This window comes from Trachurus japonicus, chromosome 9 (assembly GCF_045865225.1).
Source record: "Trachurus japonicus isolate A0001 chromosome 9, Traja_1.0".
Classification (NCBI taxonomy): Eukaryota; Metazoa; Chordata; class Actinopteri; order Carangiformes; family Carangidae; genus Trachurus; species Trachurus japonicus.
The window spans coordinates 10,333,805-10,349,118 of NC_140915.1; the positions used below are offsets into that span (position 1 = coordinate 10,333,805).

Here is a 15,314-nt window from a genome sequence, read left to right on the forward strand (position 1 = left end):
AATATAAACATGTTGATATAACATCTACACAAAGACAATATTGCACATGTTCATGTAAATATATTTGAAAGTGTCAGTGTTTTCATATACACTGTACACTCCATAAAGTTGGAATAAAATATATTTTTTAACCTCTTCTCATTAAATGATTGTGACAATGTGGTTTATTCTTGATAGATAATGTGTATATCTACTCAAAACTTTATTGATCAACCTCTTCCAAAGATATCACTGTAAAAAATGTAACCACATTTAACCTTTGTTTCAATTTTTCAACCATAGAAACACATATTTGGGGGGATTTCATACATAAGAACGTCTTATTACTCTTTCAAATGTCACAATCCAACAACTCCAAAACGCTCTGGCGGACAAGTTGTGACCTGCACATTCACCACGCTATGAGATAATAACACAACGTTACCAGACAGAGTTGTTTTAGAGGTAAATGCAGAGACTGCTGAAAAACTGTCCGTGCATCAGCGGTTTTGCATAAATTTCCCTCTAAAACAACTCTGTCTGGAAAAGTGGTGTTATTATCTCATAGCGTGGTGAATGTGCAGGTCACAACTTGTCCACCAGAGCGTTTTGGAGTTGTTGGATTGTGTATTTGATGAGTTTGATGAGGGAAACCAAGAAATCCCATTAGCCTCCATAGCATAGCTCTGAGCAGCTTGCGGCTCTGCTCCGCCGTTCTAAAAATAGCTTGCACCGACAATTAAAGGTAACAAACCTACTGCTATGACTATAGGGATTATGGCAATGGGCCAATTTGCCAAAATGTTGAACTATCCCTTTAACAGAATATTTTTTATCTGAACACGGTGCAGCTCCTCACCCACCCACTTTCCCTTCCTCGCCCCTCTGAGGCCATAAAAGGTCCATGAAATGAAAAATGACCTGTACTTTGTCGGCTCATTTTTCCACAGCAGAATATGCAGCTGTTTAACAGTTAATGAATGCAAAATAAGCCTTTAAGCCTGGTGTGTGTGTGTGTGTGTGTAGGTGTGTGTGTGTGTGTGTGTGTGTGTGTGTGTGTGGGCGCCGGCCGTGGGCTTTGTCACCAGACCACTGAGGTTTCCCAGTTCACCAAGTCTTACTTTCACTACATGTATTAATGTTACTAAAGCAGGCAGAGGAAAAACTAAACCAGCAGGAAGAGAGGATAGAGTGGTTTGTGAAGAATATTTTACATGCCTTTTGGAATATTTTTATATTCTAATGAGAAACTGATATAGGATGCCCGAGGGGGGGGAGGCAGATTCAATCAACAGTCAATCAGCGGAGGAGTTAGATGGCAGAAGACTCAACGATTTGGTTTCTCTCCCACTGAATCAAAAGAGTGAGAACAGCTTTTTTTTCATCAACCCTAATCTTTGCTCCAATAATCAAACAAGGGAGAAATCAAAAAAAGGCAAAGAAACCAATTTCTGCACGCACAGTGGTGGAAAATAACACCAAGTGTGCACAGAGACACGTAGTTTTTTATGCCCGTAAACACATCAGGATGTTCTGGGGAAATGAATGAGATCTTAAGATAAATTGAAAATCTGAAGGATGTGCGTAACTTCATCTCAACGAAACAACTAAACTTCACAGATGTTGTTGATGAGTTTGAGTGTCTGAGGGGAGATCGTTCACTGAAGCCTTCAGCCTCATCCATCCAGGAGGTTTTATACTGTATGAACCTATGAGTCTGAGTGTGAGTGAAACTTCTGGGACAAAAGGAGCAACAGGGTTTTGCCAGAGCAGAGGAATGTGGCAGGAAAGTCACCACACAAACACATTTTTGCACCGAGCACCGTACCTTGGCGACACTCCGGGCAGCATCGTCCCTCCTGGGTGACGGCCAGCGTGCCCGGCGGGCAGGTGGGGCAGGAGCGCAGATAACAAGTCACCTGGGCATCGCGGCATTCGCACTCACGGCAGCTTCCATCGGTCCAACGAGCCGCGTCCTGGAAAACACAGAGAGAGAGAAAGAGAGAGAAAATTCAGAAGTTGAATTTGTCCTCATGCACAAAGAGCCACTGTTGGTGCTAAAAACTTTGAAGAAGCTGAGTTTCAGTGTCAAAGGGATAGTTCAACATTTTCGCAAATTGGCCCATTGCCATAATCCCTATAGTCATAGCAGTAGGTTCGTTACCTTTAATTGTCGGTGCAAGCTATTTTTAGAACGGCGGAGCAGAGCCGCGAGCTGCTCAGAGCTACGCTACGGAGGCTCATGGGATTTCTTGGTTTCCCTCATCAAACTCATCAAATACACAATCCAACAACTCCAAAACGCTCTGGTGGACAAGTTGTGACCTGCACATTCACCACGCTATGAGATAATCATGTAACATTAGGTAACATTAAGACAGATGAAGCAAATACTCTGAACTACTTGCGCTTGTGAAATCACTCCGCCCAGCAGCGGATTTCGTTTCTGCTAAGCATTTGCCTCGAAAACAACTCTGTCTCGTAATGTTACATTATTATCTCATAGCGTGGTGAATGTGCAGGTCACAACTTGTCCACCAGAGCGTTTTGGAGTTGTTGGATTGTGTATTTGATGAGTTTGATGAGGGACAGGGGACAATGTGCCGTTCACCTCCATTGTGTTCACTGAGCAGCTCGCGTCTCTGCCCCGCTGATCTCAAAACAACATGCACCGATAATTAAAGGTAATGAACCTACTACTATGACTATAAGGGTTATGGTGAGAGGAGAATTTGCCAAAAATGTTCAACTATCCCTTTAAAGCCACACAGATGAGGAGCCTGAGCTGAATCCAGATCAGCTGCATGTGTCGCATACTCACCACTCCTATATATATATGTTTTTTCAAAGCAAGAGCTGGTGAACAGACGCTCACTGACGACCCTAATGCAGAAAAATGAAATGTTTTTTCTTTCTTTTCTTCAACAAAACAGGTGGCAGGTGGCAAAGCCAGGACTCTTTAAGATGCAGAGGACTGAAGTGAAACCTGCAGCTCAGCAGGAGCAGCAGCTGAGGAGCAGGAGGGTCATTTATCCCCCCGAGCAGATCTCAGTGCAGAAACAAAAAGGACTGAAGCTGTTTTTAGGGCTGAGTTTGAATCATCAGACTCTTCATCTTCTTTATCTGTTATTCTTATCTTGTATATTATTCCCACCTGGGACGGGACCATGCAGGGAATTTCTTCTTCTTCTTCCAGTCTTGTATAAAAAGCTCATTAATGTGACTTAAAATCAACACTCTTTTACTCTTCTAACTCATTTCCCCACTGAAAATGATTCAAATCTCTGGGGAAACAAAATCACAGTCTCCGACTTGTTGCTTTAACCTTTCAGGGGGGGGAAGGGAAGCAAAGCTGAGACAAGCCACAGGAGGAACTCATCGGGGAGACCAGGAAAAATCTATTGGAACAGGATAATAGCCGACTCCAAGCCGTGGCCGTGGCCGTGGCAGCAGGTCGTCCTGCAGGATTACATGAGCAACCCCAAAACATTAAAAGCCTGTGCATTCTGGGTTTTCAGGCCTGGCCTATAAATAATGAAGCTGCATCGCTCTGCCAGATATGGGCCAGAATAATAAGACACAGATTCTTGTTGCAGCCGGTAGTAACGTGATAGCTCGGCTCTTAAAACACACATTTAGTCAACTTTAATTACCACTGTGTAGACTTTGTGTTCGTATATCTATATCCAGCTCCATACTCATGCATTGTGTATGTGTTTGTGCATCAGCAGCAGCAGCATCCTCCTCCTCTTCCTCTAGTCTGCACGGAGACTTTGTCACTTTCTTTCTTTTTGTCTTGGGAGGATAAGAGTTTACAGAAGCCCCGTGGTGTCTTTGTCTCACCCACACACTTTGGATTTCTTGCCTGATTTGGCAGCTCAAAGAAAACTTGTCGTCTGCGTCTGAGGTTAGAGAAAAAAAAAAAGAAAGAAAGAAAAAGGTACCTTGTAGGATTTTCCCTCGTGCACACAGGAAGGTTTCACAGAGGAGCACTCTGGGCAGCATTTCCCCGGCAGGTGAACCAGCTCTGCTCCCTGAAAGATAAAAAAAAAAAGAAAGAAAGAAATGATATATATGTTAATTTTGATTTGATTCTATGGCTTCCATGGTGTTACATTTCATTTTAAAGAGATTTAATAAAGTGAAAAACAGAGTATAAACTCCACAGTCGTGCTTCAAAATGCCACAACCAACAGAATATTTCAATTAACGTTTGGTATACCAACAAGATTTCATTCCTTTTTAATCAGAATGAATTGTCATCGTGTGGTTATTTACGATGTTATTTTAGTTTTTAATGAGTGTTTTCATTCTGCTCCATTTTTACATTTTCAAAATTGTGATCATTTGGCTCTTTACTTTTTGGCTCATCTTGCTTGACTGAAACTAAATTTAATTTTTCTTCCTCATTTCAAGTGTTTCAGCTGCTGCAGACGATGCTGCTGCTGTGAAGACTGATTTAAATAATATCATGATATGTGACAAACACTTGGCAAAAACATTCAGACTTTTGGCTGAACTGGTAAAACTGAAAAATAGCCTATTTAAAGTTATTTTTCAAGTTTCTATAGAAATAATGGAGGGAGAATAAAGGAATAGGATTTTAAATGAACTATGGCACCGCTCTGTTGATGTGACCTTTTAAGCCGTTGTGGTGAGCTGGGAAGACGGCGTTAGCGGCGGATGCTAACCGCCACCGGAGCATGAATGTGTATCTGTTACATCTGAGACCTGTGCAGCACCCGTGGTTGTTTTTTAAACGTGCTATACAAATATATTTGACTTTGACAATACTTGTAGGTCGGTGAATGGAGCTCTACTTACCACTCCAAGGTCTCGGCTATTGACTTAAGGGAGGCCGAGCCTTTAGTGCAAACTGTGGAACAGCTTTCCTGTTGAAATGAGACTGGCCAGTTCTTTAGAGTCTTTTAAAACTCTTCCTAAAACTCTTTTATCGACAAGCCTTTGCAAATGTTTGATGTATCCACTCTGTATTCTCCTTCTATATTATTATGTAGAAATGTAGCCTATTTCTTGATGAGTAAATAAAGTTTCAGTCTGTGACGTTTTGAGGCAAATGAGGCTGGATTTTGATTTTGATTGATGTGATTTTATTCTTGATCATAATGATCATGACTCAGTGGGGTGAAAACCTTAAAACCTTGTTTCTCCATTTCCAAATGTCCCACTTTGTGTTAATCTTAAAAAGTTTCTAGCCGGGGGGTCAAAGTATTTTACTCGGCCCTGGTAACGACGGAGTTATTAACTTTCCTTTGTACAGTTTCTTGCTGTTCCCAGTGTCATCACAGTGACACTATGAGAGCAGCCAGGTGTCTCCATGAGGACTCATAAACCTCCTCCAGTGACTGAACCCCGACGCCTTTGTCTGCCTGTTGACCCACACACTCGTCATTAAAGCTGTAACCTTGTCTTAATTGTCTCACACACCAACACACACACACAAGGGACTGATCTTCTAAGCCGAGTGACCTTGCTGGACAGACGCCAGTTATTCTACTTACAGCTAATGACACTTACCAGCTGTAATTATCACCGTACAACATGATTAACGAGGGCTTATTTGGCCGTGGCAGGGGATATTAAAGCAATATTATTAAATCAGCTTGACATAAGAAAACACTGACTGGACGAGGTGTTGAGGCGACGTGGCGCTGGGGGGGAAAAAATGGGTCAAAAAAGGGGATAAAAAAGTAACTATGGGAACAACGGTTAATAACCTGGGGAAAATCCTTTGTGTGTTTCGTCCCCAAAAATAAAAGAAAACAACAACAAAATAAACCAACTCCCACGACGTCTGACGTCCTACATCTGTAACTGGGCCAAGTGTGAGCTGCACATCGCTGAGACACTGATGGAGGGGAAACGATTGACACTGAGCTGCAGGTTTCTTCTTTTTTCTTTTTTCCACACACAGATCATTAAAGGTTTCATTTATCTTTCACTTTGCTTCGTTTGGACTGAGTGAATTATCTGTGATGGGAGCAGTCGACCTTACAACCTCCAATGATCATCCCCACCCTCGTTCTTCCTTCCCTCTGCATCCAACCCTGGATTTTTTCCTCCTAAATACCAATGAAGATAGTGACATCCTCCATTATCGTCTTAGTGGCCAATTTGAAAGCCAGGAAATGGGATTTCTGGGTGCTGACACGCTGCGTTTTGGGAGGTGAGAGTGGGAGAGTTTAGGGGGGATCAAGTGGAAACCAACAAAGATGACGCTGCAGGAAATAAAACCATAATAATAATAATAATAATAATAATAATACATCCAGAGGAATCACTTCAGATCTGATTCAGGAAGTTCAACCTGAATAAAACACGAGAATTAACCTCACATGTCGAATGTGCAACTGGCTTATTATGGTCTCTAGCTGTGTTTTTAATGTTTCAAATCAAATCCTCAAGTGGACAAAGCTGTTGTGTTTTTCGTGACCATTTGGTTCAACCTTGGCCAGTGTAACCATGACAACACAGGCTCTGTATGTAACCTTATTAAGGATATTTTTTCCATCCATATCCATCCTTGAGGTCGGTGTTCCCAGTTGGACTTCCAGACCTCACCACCTCAACTGGCTCCTGGACCTCTGAGCTCCTCCTCCCGCCTCTAGAGACTAAATCCTCCTCAAAAGGTTCAACAACCCTAATAACAGAGATTTTTTTTTTTTTTTGGAAACACGAGTCTCAAGGATGCAAATCGTTTCATTATTTCCCAGCAAAGACGGTTACAGTCGATAGTTTGACTAATGTGGATTTCTACAGTCTGCACCCAGACCAAATATATTAGTGACACTTTATAATAAGTTCACACAATTAAGCATCTTCATTTATATACACAGTATGCAGTTTATAAACAGTTAAAAATGTTTTACTCATGTCCTCTCCTCCTCTCCTCATCTCTCCTTTCCTCATGTCCTCTCCTCTCCCCTCCTCCTTTCCTCTCCTCTCTCCTCTCCTCATCTCTCCTCTCATGTCCTCTCCTCATGTCCTCTCCTCATCTCCTCATTTCCTCTCCTCATGTCATGTCCTCTCATCTCCTCTCCTCCCCTCTCTTCTCCTCTCCTCTCTCCTCCCATCCCCCTCTCCTCTCCTCTCCTCTCCCCCCTTCCTCTCCTTTTCTCCTCTCCTCTCCCCTCCGCCTCTCTTCATGTCCCCCCTCTCCTCTCCTCTCCTCTCCTCTCTTCTCTCCTCCTCTCTTTGTCTTTCCTCTCCTCTCCTCTCCTCTCCTCTCCTCTCTCCTCCTCTCTTTTTCTTTCCTCTCCTCTCCTCTCCTTTCCTCTCCCCTCCCATAAAATTGCCTTGCCACTTCAGACTCACATCAGAAGTTCACAGGCGTGAGTTCAGTTTCTCCTCTTGGTTTTTATAACGACTTCTTTTATTTTATGTTATTTCTTTCTCCACGCTCACCTGTGGGCATTCGACGCGGCCGCACTCGGCTCTGCGACAGACGACCTGACCCCGGTTGCAGCTGCAGAACTCGCAGCCGGTGCCGTTCCACATGTCTCCGTGGTAACGCACCGCATCCTCGTACAGGCAGCTCCCCTTGGCGACGGCGCACTCATCGCAACATTGACCGGCACGCTTCACTTTGGTCTGACCCTGCAAGCGAAAAGGAGAGAAAGGAAACAGTGAGTGTTTGTCTTCACGCTCGATACAGATGAAGCAAGACAGAGGAAATCTGAGGAGCTGATAGGAAATGCTGTTTTTTTTTTTGAGGTTGGTGTTTCAACAGAGAGAGAGATAAGAGGATGGAGGAGAGAGGTGTTGCATCATTAAAGGGCCAAACACACCAAACACGTTGGACCATCAGACAGTTCTTACAGTACAACTTAATTTGAAATCTGAGCTGAGAGACGTAAAATTCAACTAAAGGCATCTATGTTATTCATTTGTAATGTTTGCTTTGAAATAGATGATTTGTATGTAGTTGTAGTTTAAAATAACAGTAAAAAAGGGTTTAAAAAGTTTATTAAGAGGATTTTATTTTGACAGGCGAGTTACTGATGACATCATGTCCTGATAGGTCACCTGTGTTCATTCATTTCCTGTTTATTTCCTTTTCTTGTTTTCTGAAGCTATCCGTAGCCATCCGCTGAGGAAATATTGTTCAGGCAACGCTGTAAGTGTAAATATTTGATGTTTAATGTGTTAAAAATAATAAAACAGTGATACTGTAGTTGTTAAAACATAATATAAGAACATTTTGTCTATGTTATTTACATGTTTAATAACATTCTGCTGGCGATTATTACTGTAATTCAATGTGCCTACAATGTTACTGTCCACTGTCCATTAATATGCATTGTCCCGACTAAATAAACAAATAAAGTAAAGTAAAGTTACAAACTCATATTTTAAGATGTTTAAAATGCAATATTTGCTGCTTATTTACAGTTGTCACTGCGTGTCATTGAAGTCATCTGAGTGTAAACAGTCAACTGCACTTTGTCCCATGTCTTCATTGACTAAGGCAGTGGTTCTCAAAACCTTTTTTTTAACATCAAGGACCCCTAAACTGACACAAATCAGACCACCCATTGGCAAAATTTTGAAACAAACACCAGAAATACACAATTTTTTGTTCTGAGACTGAATAACGTAACTTTTTCTAGTCAAAAAAAGTGTCATCATGTCACAACTCAGTGAATCTGAGCGTTTATTTCCAGAGCAGAGCAGGTAGTTATCAGCCTGCTAGTGCTGCTGGTTTGGGGAGGTTTGGTTTGGTTTGGATCGTCTCTTTGAAGCAGTGGATTTTGTTTTTTGTCTGCTACCATTAGTGGAGGGAATAGACTGTTAAAACATCCTCAGCTGTGCTGAAATCAAAGCTGAGAATATTTTTTCCTTTAAGTTTTTAGTTAAAGATTTGGACACTTTGAGTGAAACACCAAAGAGCTTCAGCAGTGTTTCCTCTTTACAAGCTCAGTAACATATAATGTCTGAGAGGAGCTGGAAGCATTGATGTTCTTATGAATAGACTGAAAACGTATCTTGTCTTATCAAAACCTTATCGATTTTATCCATATTTTATTGTTTTTACTGATTGTTTCTATCTTTGATTCTTGATCTTGTTTCTTTCATGTATTTTTTTTAAAGTTTTTATTCCTTTTTATTGTTATTTTACAGATTGTTTCTATTTTTAATAACCATGTTGCAGTGTCCTTTTTTATCTCAGTTCTTATGTTGTTTTTGTTTGTCAACCTCAACCTATAACGCACTTTGAATTATATTTGATACATTTGAAAGGAGCAATATAAATACAATTTGACTGATTGATCCATAACATCTGAGTTTGTTGTCACTTGTGCCTTCGTATGTTGTATTTAGTCTCATATTTTAACACTATAAACTTGTAGGTACAGCTTATTCTGTTGTGTTTTTATTAAATTACCAACAAATAAATCAAAAATTAAGTCTCACATCCTCCTGTGTAGCTTTTTAAAATTACTCTTTATTGTAAAAAATGAAATGCATCAGATCATTTCAAATACTTCTGACGTTTTATTGTGTTTTTTATAACGATTCTATATTTCTTTACTTCAATTAGCTGCACCGTTGTGATTCATGGGAAATGTTTGGTCTCTTTTCAACAAGTAATTTATAGGAGAAGACTGAGAATATTTTAATTTCGTTTCCGACAGATCCCCTCTGAAAAGACAAAAGATAACAACGAGAGGCTGACGTATGTTGTTGTTCATGTTGCATTGTTCCAATACACACGAGTCTCACATCCAGATGTCTGAAATACTCATTACAGCTCCAGATGTGTAGCTATATGAATCCTCCACTGTAATAGAAAAGGCAGCTGTTTGAGGACGAGACTTCATGGCTTCATGGTTTGATTCTTGGTTTTTTGATTTTGTGGATTTGATTTAAAGAAACTCGTTGGTGCCTTCAGTTCACAGAGGACGACTGCTCTATAAGAGACTATTTAACAACTGCAGCTCTTCTGCTCTTTAAGCTTCCAGCTCCATATAGAGAATATAGTTTTACAGTTTCAAGTGCTGCTGCTACAGTAGTTATATAGTAGCTTAGGGCTAAAATACATGTTTTAAATGCTTAAAGAATATAAACTCTCAGCTGTAGGTCTGTTACGCTCCGGTCCAAGGGAACATAAAAGTATAAGGAGCTTTTCTGCCCCAGTGAAACACACTGGCTTATCACACAGTCATCTCCAGCCGGCTGGTGCCAGAGCCCATTTATCTTCTCGCCTGAACCTTGAGATGATCCTAAATGTGCTGTAGTTTAAAATCAAACTCTAAAACACCTCCTCTTCCTCTCTATGTGATAGTGAAACGGCCTACTCTGCATGTTTTATTTTATTTTATATTCTCTATTTGTTACTGTAGCTGCACCACAACTTTATCTCCAATATTTGCTCTGTTCTTAGTCTCATCTTTTAGCTTTACTTGTATTGCGATGTACTGTATATATGTATATGTTACGCCCTGTTGCCGGGGAAAAAGATAAAGTAAAAAGGTGGAAAAACCACACAAGCACAACACGTTAGCATTCAGTGTGCTTTTCTCTTCAGTCAGACATATGCTTCTCTTCTCTTTCAACACGGAAACAGGCATCAACAATCTATCGCTGTGCAGCACATTCACCACAGACTTGACAAAGAAAATTAAAAAAAACAATTGAAGTTCCAAAAATAACTTATGCAAGTGGTTTTGATAAAAGGTTTAAGTGAAAAGTTATAAACAAAAAATGATATAAAATAAACTATTTTTACTGTTGTTACTGTCTCTGTTGCTTTCTATACCTGCGAGGTAAAAGCAGTTCCTGCAGAATAGATGATCAATCATCATTTAAACATTTTTAACTCAGGACACATGAAAACAATGAATTATTATTCCTTTTGTATCACTCTTTCTAATCAATTGGTCTATTAACATATAAAAAATCACGAACTATCTTTTTAATCAGGTCTTGCCATGAATTATTATTCTTTTCAGCCATAAGCTCCTACTTAAACATAACCTTTTATCATGTGCAATATTATAACCATGACATATATTTGTGTGTGTGGCCTTTTAATGTTGTGTTGTGCATCTGGATTGTGTAGTATCAGTCCTGTCTGACTCCACTAACAACAGAGTGGAAGCCGAGAGTCTGAAATTTGCATACAATTAACAATTAAATGTCAGCAGCATCTGTGTGTGAAGCTGTACTTATGTCTTTATGAGGACCAGTGTTGGTTGCAGGTTGTGTTAGGTTTAGTTTAAGATTACGGTGTGCGTGTGTGTGTGCATGTGCATGTGTGTGTCAGAAAGAGAAGCGAAGACATTTGTGTGAGGAGCTGCATAGTGAAACGTCTCTGCAGCCATTAGAGTTTCAACACACAGACGAATGTATGAGGTGAATCCTGGATGAAACTGAATGTCAGAGTGTGTGTTTGTGTGTGTGTGTGTGTGTATGTGTGTGTGAGAGAAAAAGACAGAAAGAGGACTCACCTTGTCACAGGTGATGGGCCGACAGGTGTGTGTGTGGCATTTGGACTGACCCCGGTCACACACACAGGTGGTGCAGGCGCTCTTCTGCCACTGCTCGCCGTGCTGCCGAGATTACAAACACACACACAGATACACATTAAGACCAAACCTCACAGAGACACACACACACACACAGAAACAAACACACACACACACACTGACACAGCTCTTACACACAGTGAATCAGAGGGTGTGTGTGTGTGTGTGTGTGTGTGTGTGTGTGTGTGTGTGTGTGTAGGAAACTCAAAGCTCATTCAAATCCAATGAGTGTCTTGGTCTGCGTGCAGGGAGTCAGGGGGAGAGGGAGTGTGCGTGGCATACAAACACAAACACACACACACACACACACATACACTCAAAAACACACACGGTTTTTGTTGTCAAGAGCAAATAGCAGCTGTCAGATGTCAACACAATTCTCCTTGAAACTTTTAAACCCAGAGAAAGACAAAGAGAAGAAGTGGAAACAGTGTGTTGACGTCACACTCCATCAGACTGGAGCTAATGAATGAAAATTAATTATTGATGAAATCTGGAAACAGATACTTCTGTTCTGATAATCAATTATGAAAGTGAAGCATCAAATAAAGTAAATGATTCATAGTTTACATGTCGTCTTACAGGCCGTTTTCTTATATTCAGCTGTTTTTGATTTGGATTTTGGCCCTTTTGCACTAGTATTAGCTATATCATTTTTAAATTAGGCCTATGTATTGCACTCCAATTATGTAGCAGAGTATTTAACCTATGTCTAGGCTGCTCCCTTTACACTTGTAGCGTATATTCTATTGTTTTAGACATTGTAGGATATATTTCATCATATACTTCCTCTTTGTATCCTATTTATCTATCCATCTATCCATTTATCCATCTATCTTTTACTGCTCTGTTCATTTATTTTGAAAGGTTTCTTTTAGAGCATGAGGACAACACGGTGGAGCTACTTTTTAAAAAGCACAATGAGCGAGTCGCAGGTTTGTATCAGTAATGACAGAGGAACAGGTGCAGAGAGCAGAGCAGCTGTTTCTGGGCCCATTAAGCTGTTTTCTCTTAGTTGTTTTGCTGTTTTACCAGATTTATGCTTCTGCTAAAAAGTTGGCTAAACATAGTTAGACTGATGTTTCAGCAAAGACTAGATTCCAAATATAAAGTCGCTGAAATATATTTAAAAAAAAGAAAAAAATAACAGTTATATGAGGTCTTGACATCCTGCTCAACTTTTTTCGCTTTTCAAACAAACTGAGCCCAGTTTTTAACCTTGATGTCTGCTCCGTCTTTTGATCTGAAATCATAAAAGCGGCGCTAACTGGGTGGTGATGGGATTTTTTAAAAAATAAAAAATATAGCAGAGGGCAACGCTGCGTCTTTATAAAGTTCTATCTCTCTCTCTCTCTGTGAACATGGCAGAGGAAACGCTGGTGATCCCTCTCGTCAGGACACCGAAAAAATTAAAAAGTGAAGTGAGGTTGTCCCCTCAAAGCTTTGCGTCCCTGATGAGTTTCAAAGCCTTAAATAAATAATCAGCCTAAATTTGGAGTTTGTCAGGTTAAATCCTAACCTCACCTCACCTCACTCGACTTTAAACACTTTGGTTAAATATTGACCGAAGCCTGGAGGATGTTAATTATTTCATTATTTAGTATCGGACACTTTTACACTGATCAAACATTTATTACAGCCATTTACCAAAGATCAAAACCCTGTATAGCGTTCTGCACATCATCATTAAAACGTGGAGTAATCACAATAAAGAGCAGCACATATCTGTGTAAAGACGAACATGACCGAGCTTTGTTCTCATCTGATCCAAACTGGACTGAAGAAACAACTATTAAATGTTAAAGGAATAGTTCACCAAAAAATGAAATTCAGTTTATTAGTTTTTTATTCCTCAAAGTGCATCTAACCCGGGAGGCCGTCGTTTTGGGTAAACTCTGGACTATATCCCTTCAGGGCACTTGGATTGCCGCGGACGAGCAGTGTGGAGGAATATTTCAAGGTTTTTGTGTAGTTTTATGGACCTGTTTGTGTCTGGCTGGATGCACACGTGCGTCGCGTGAACACGAGAGTGTAGTCGTTGGACTACGAACCAGCCTCCCAGGTCTCCAGATGCACTGTCTTTGAGGAATAAAAAACGGTAACACTTTATAATGAGTACACACTATTAAGCATTAGTTAAGCATTAATAAATATTGAATTCATCATTTATAACACATGAATACTCATTAGTATGTAGTTAGTAAACATAGTTATAAATGTTTTACTCATCATTGATAAGCACAGTAGTTATGGATTAGTAAACACTGAATTCATCATTTATAAAGCATGTTTCTGACGTAAATACTCATTAGTAAGTGGTTTACAATCACAGTTGTAAATGTTTTACTCTTCATTAATAAGCTCATCTATATAAATGATGGATTCAGCATTTCCAAGCGCTCTTACGCGTTCAGTATGAATGGTTAGTGAGTGTTAGTAAATGATTTATAAAAACTCACAAATTTCATTTCCAATGGATGACTTATAAACAGTTATTAATGCAGGAATTCATGAATTCAGGCAGTTACAAAGCACTTACTACTTGTTAATTAAGTATTTTGTGTGAGCTCATCTAAAGTGGGCACTATCTATGCCTTATAGAGCATTTACAAATGAGATATTAAGGCTGCAATGCCTCAAGACTCATAAAAGTCTTGGTTATCTTAACAGACCAAGGAGAGACACAACACAAAGGGATAGTTCATATTGCATTGTATTTATTGCAACTTCCCAACATATTGTAACTGTTCTGTTGATGTAAAACAAGGGTAAGCATGGCAGAATAAAAACGCCAACAGTGGATCACAGAAGTTTAAGTTCAGCAAATAATTCTTTGAAAAAAATCCTTCTGTAGCCTATTTAATTTGTTTTTTTCTGTATCAAAAAATTAAGTCAGTTCCTTATATTTGCTGGGGGCAGCTCTCTGCGGTTGGAGCAGTGTTCCGGTCCATCCCAACACGCTTGAAAGCAGCAGACCAAACGGCCAGAGAATTTTCTTGTACCGGGAAACGGCCTGATCCAGATTTTGGACTGCAATTTAGAGAACAAAAAAGGAAAATTAGCAACAGTTTAAAAATAAAGAAAAGAGGGGGGAAAAAAAGGATATTTAACTTAAGTCACACACACACACACACACACACACACACACAGTCACACATTGGCTTGTAAAATCAGAACAGACATAATAACCTGTGATTTTCAGCTATGATTATCCTTTACAGCAGGCACATTCTGACAGATGAGAGTCAGTTATTGTCCCCCCTCTATTAAATATGAAAGGAGGCTGCTCTGATGATACAAGTCAGCAGTCCTGAAATGTGTGTTTACATGTCGCGGTAGTACGTCAGGGAGCGAGAGCTAAAGCCTTCAGCTGCAGACAAGCTAACGTTAGCTATCATCCATGGACCATGTGTGGCAGCAAACAAAACGAACACATACTCACCACTAGTGCCGCTGACGACCGCCGACTTCGATATCCATCTCCACACCGGCTTTCTTCTGGGCCCGCGTCCGCCGGACTCGTCGATTCTGGGCAGAGTTCTCCGTCTCCAACTCTCCATTCATCTTAGCTGCTGCACCAGACTGCACCGGCTGCAGTGTTGCCGCCTCCCAGCGTCGTCCAGGCGTTGTGACGTTGATGACGTAGGCTCGTCGACGTACACGTCCAGCGGCCGCCGGTGCGCGTGCAACCAAAAACAGGGGGCAAAAGACTGCTTCGGGGTCATGGATGTATGTTCGGAACTTTATACAGTCTATGGTTCGGAGTGAACTGATATCAGTGTAGAT

The 15,314-nt window shown here is 40.5% G+C and overlaps 1 protein-coding gene across 2 annotated transcripts in view; it reads right to left on the bottom strand.

Moving 5' to 3' along the window:
- Positions 1–15,314, bottom strand: part of fras1 (Fraser extracellular matrix complex subunit 1) — a 341,854-nt gene that overhangs the window by 217,850 nt on the left and 108,690 nt on the right. For both annotated transcript variants that reach the window (XM_085785897.1, XM_085785896.1), the window contains exons 8-11: positions 11,451–11,552; positions 7,405–7,596; positions 3,924–4,013; positions 1,808–1,955 (exon numbers count right to left, since the gene is read on the bottom strand). In XM_085785897.1, coding sequence (XP_085642023.1) covers positions 1,808–1,955; positions 3,924–4,013; positions 7,405–7,596; positions 11,451–11,552 — 532 coding nt within the window. The remainder of the gene's footprint in view (positions 1–1,807; positions 1,956–3,923; positions 4,014–7,404; positions 7,597–11,450; positions 11,553–15,314) is intronic.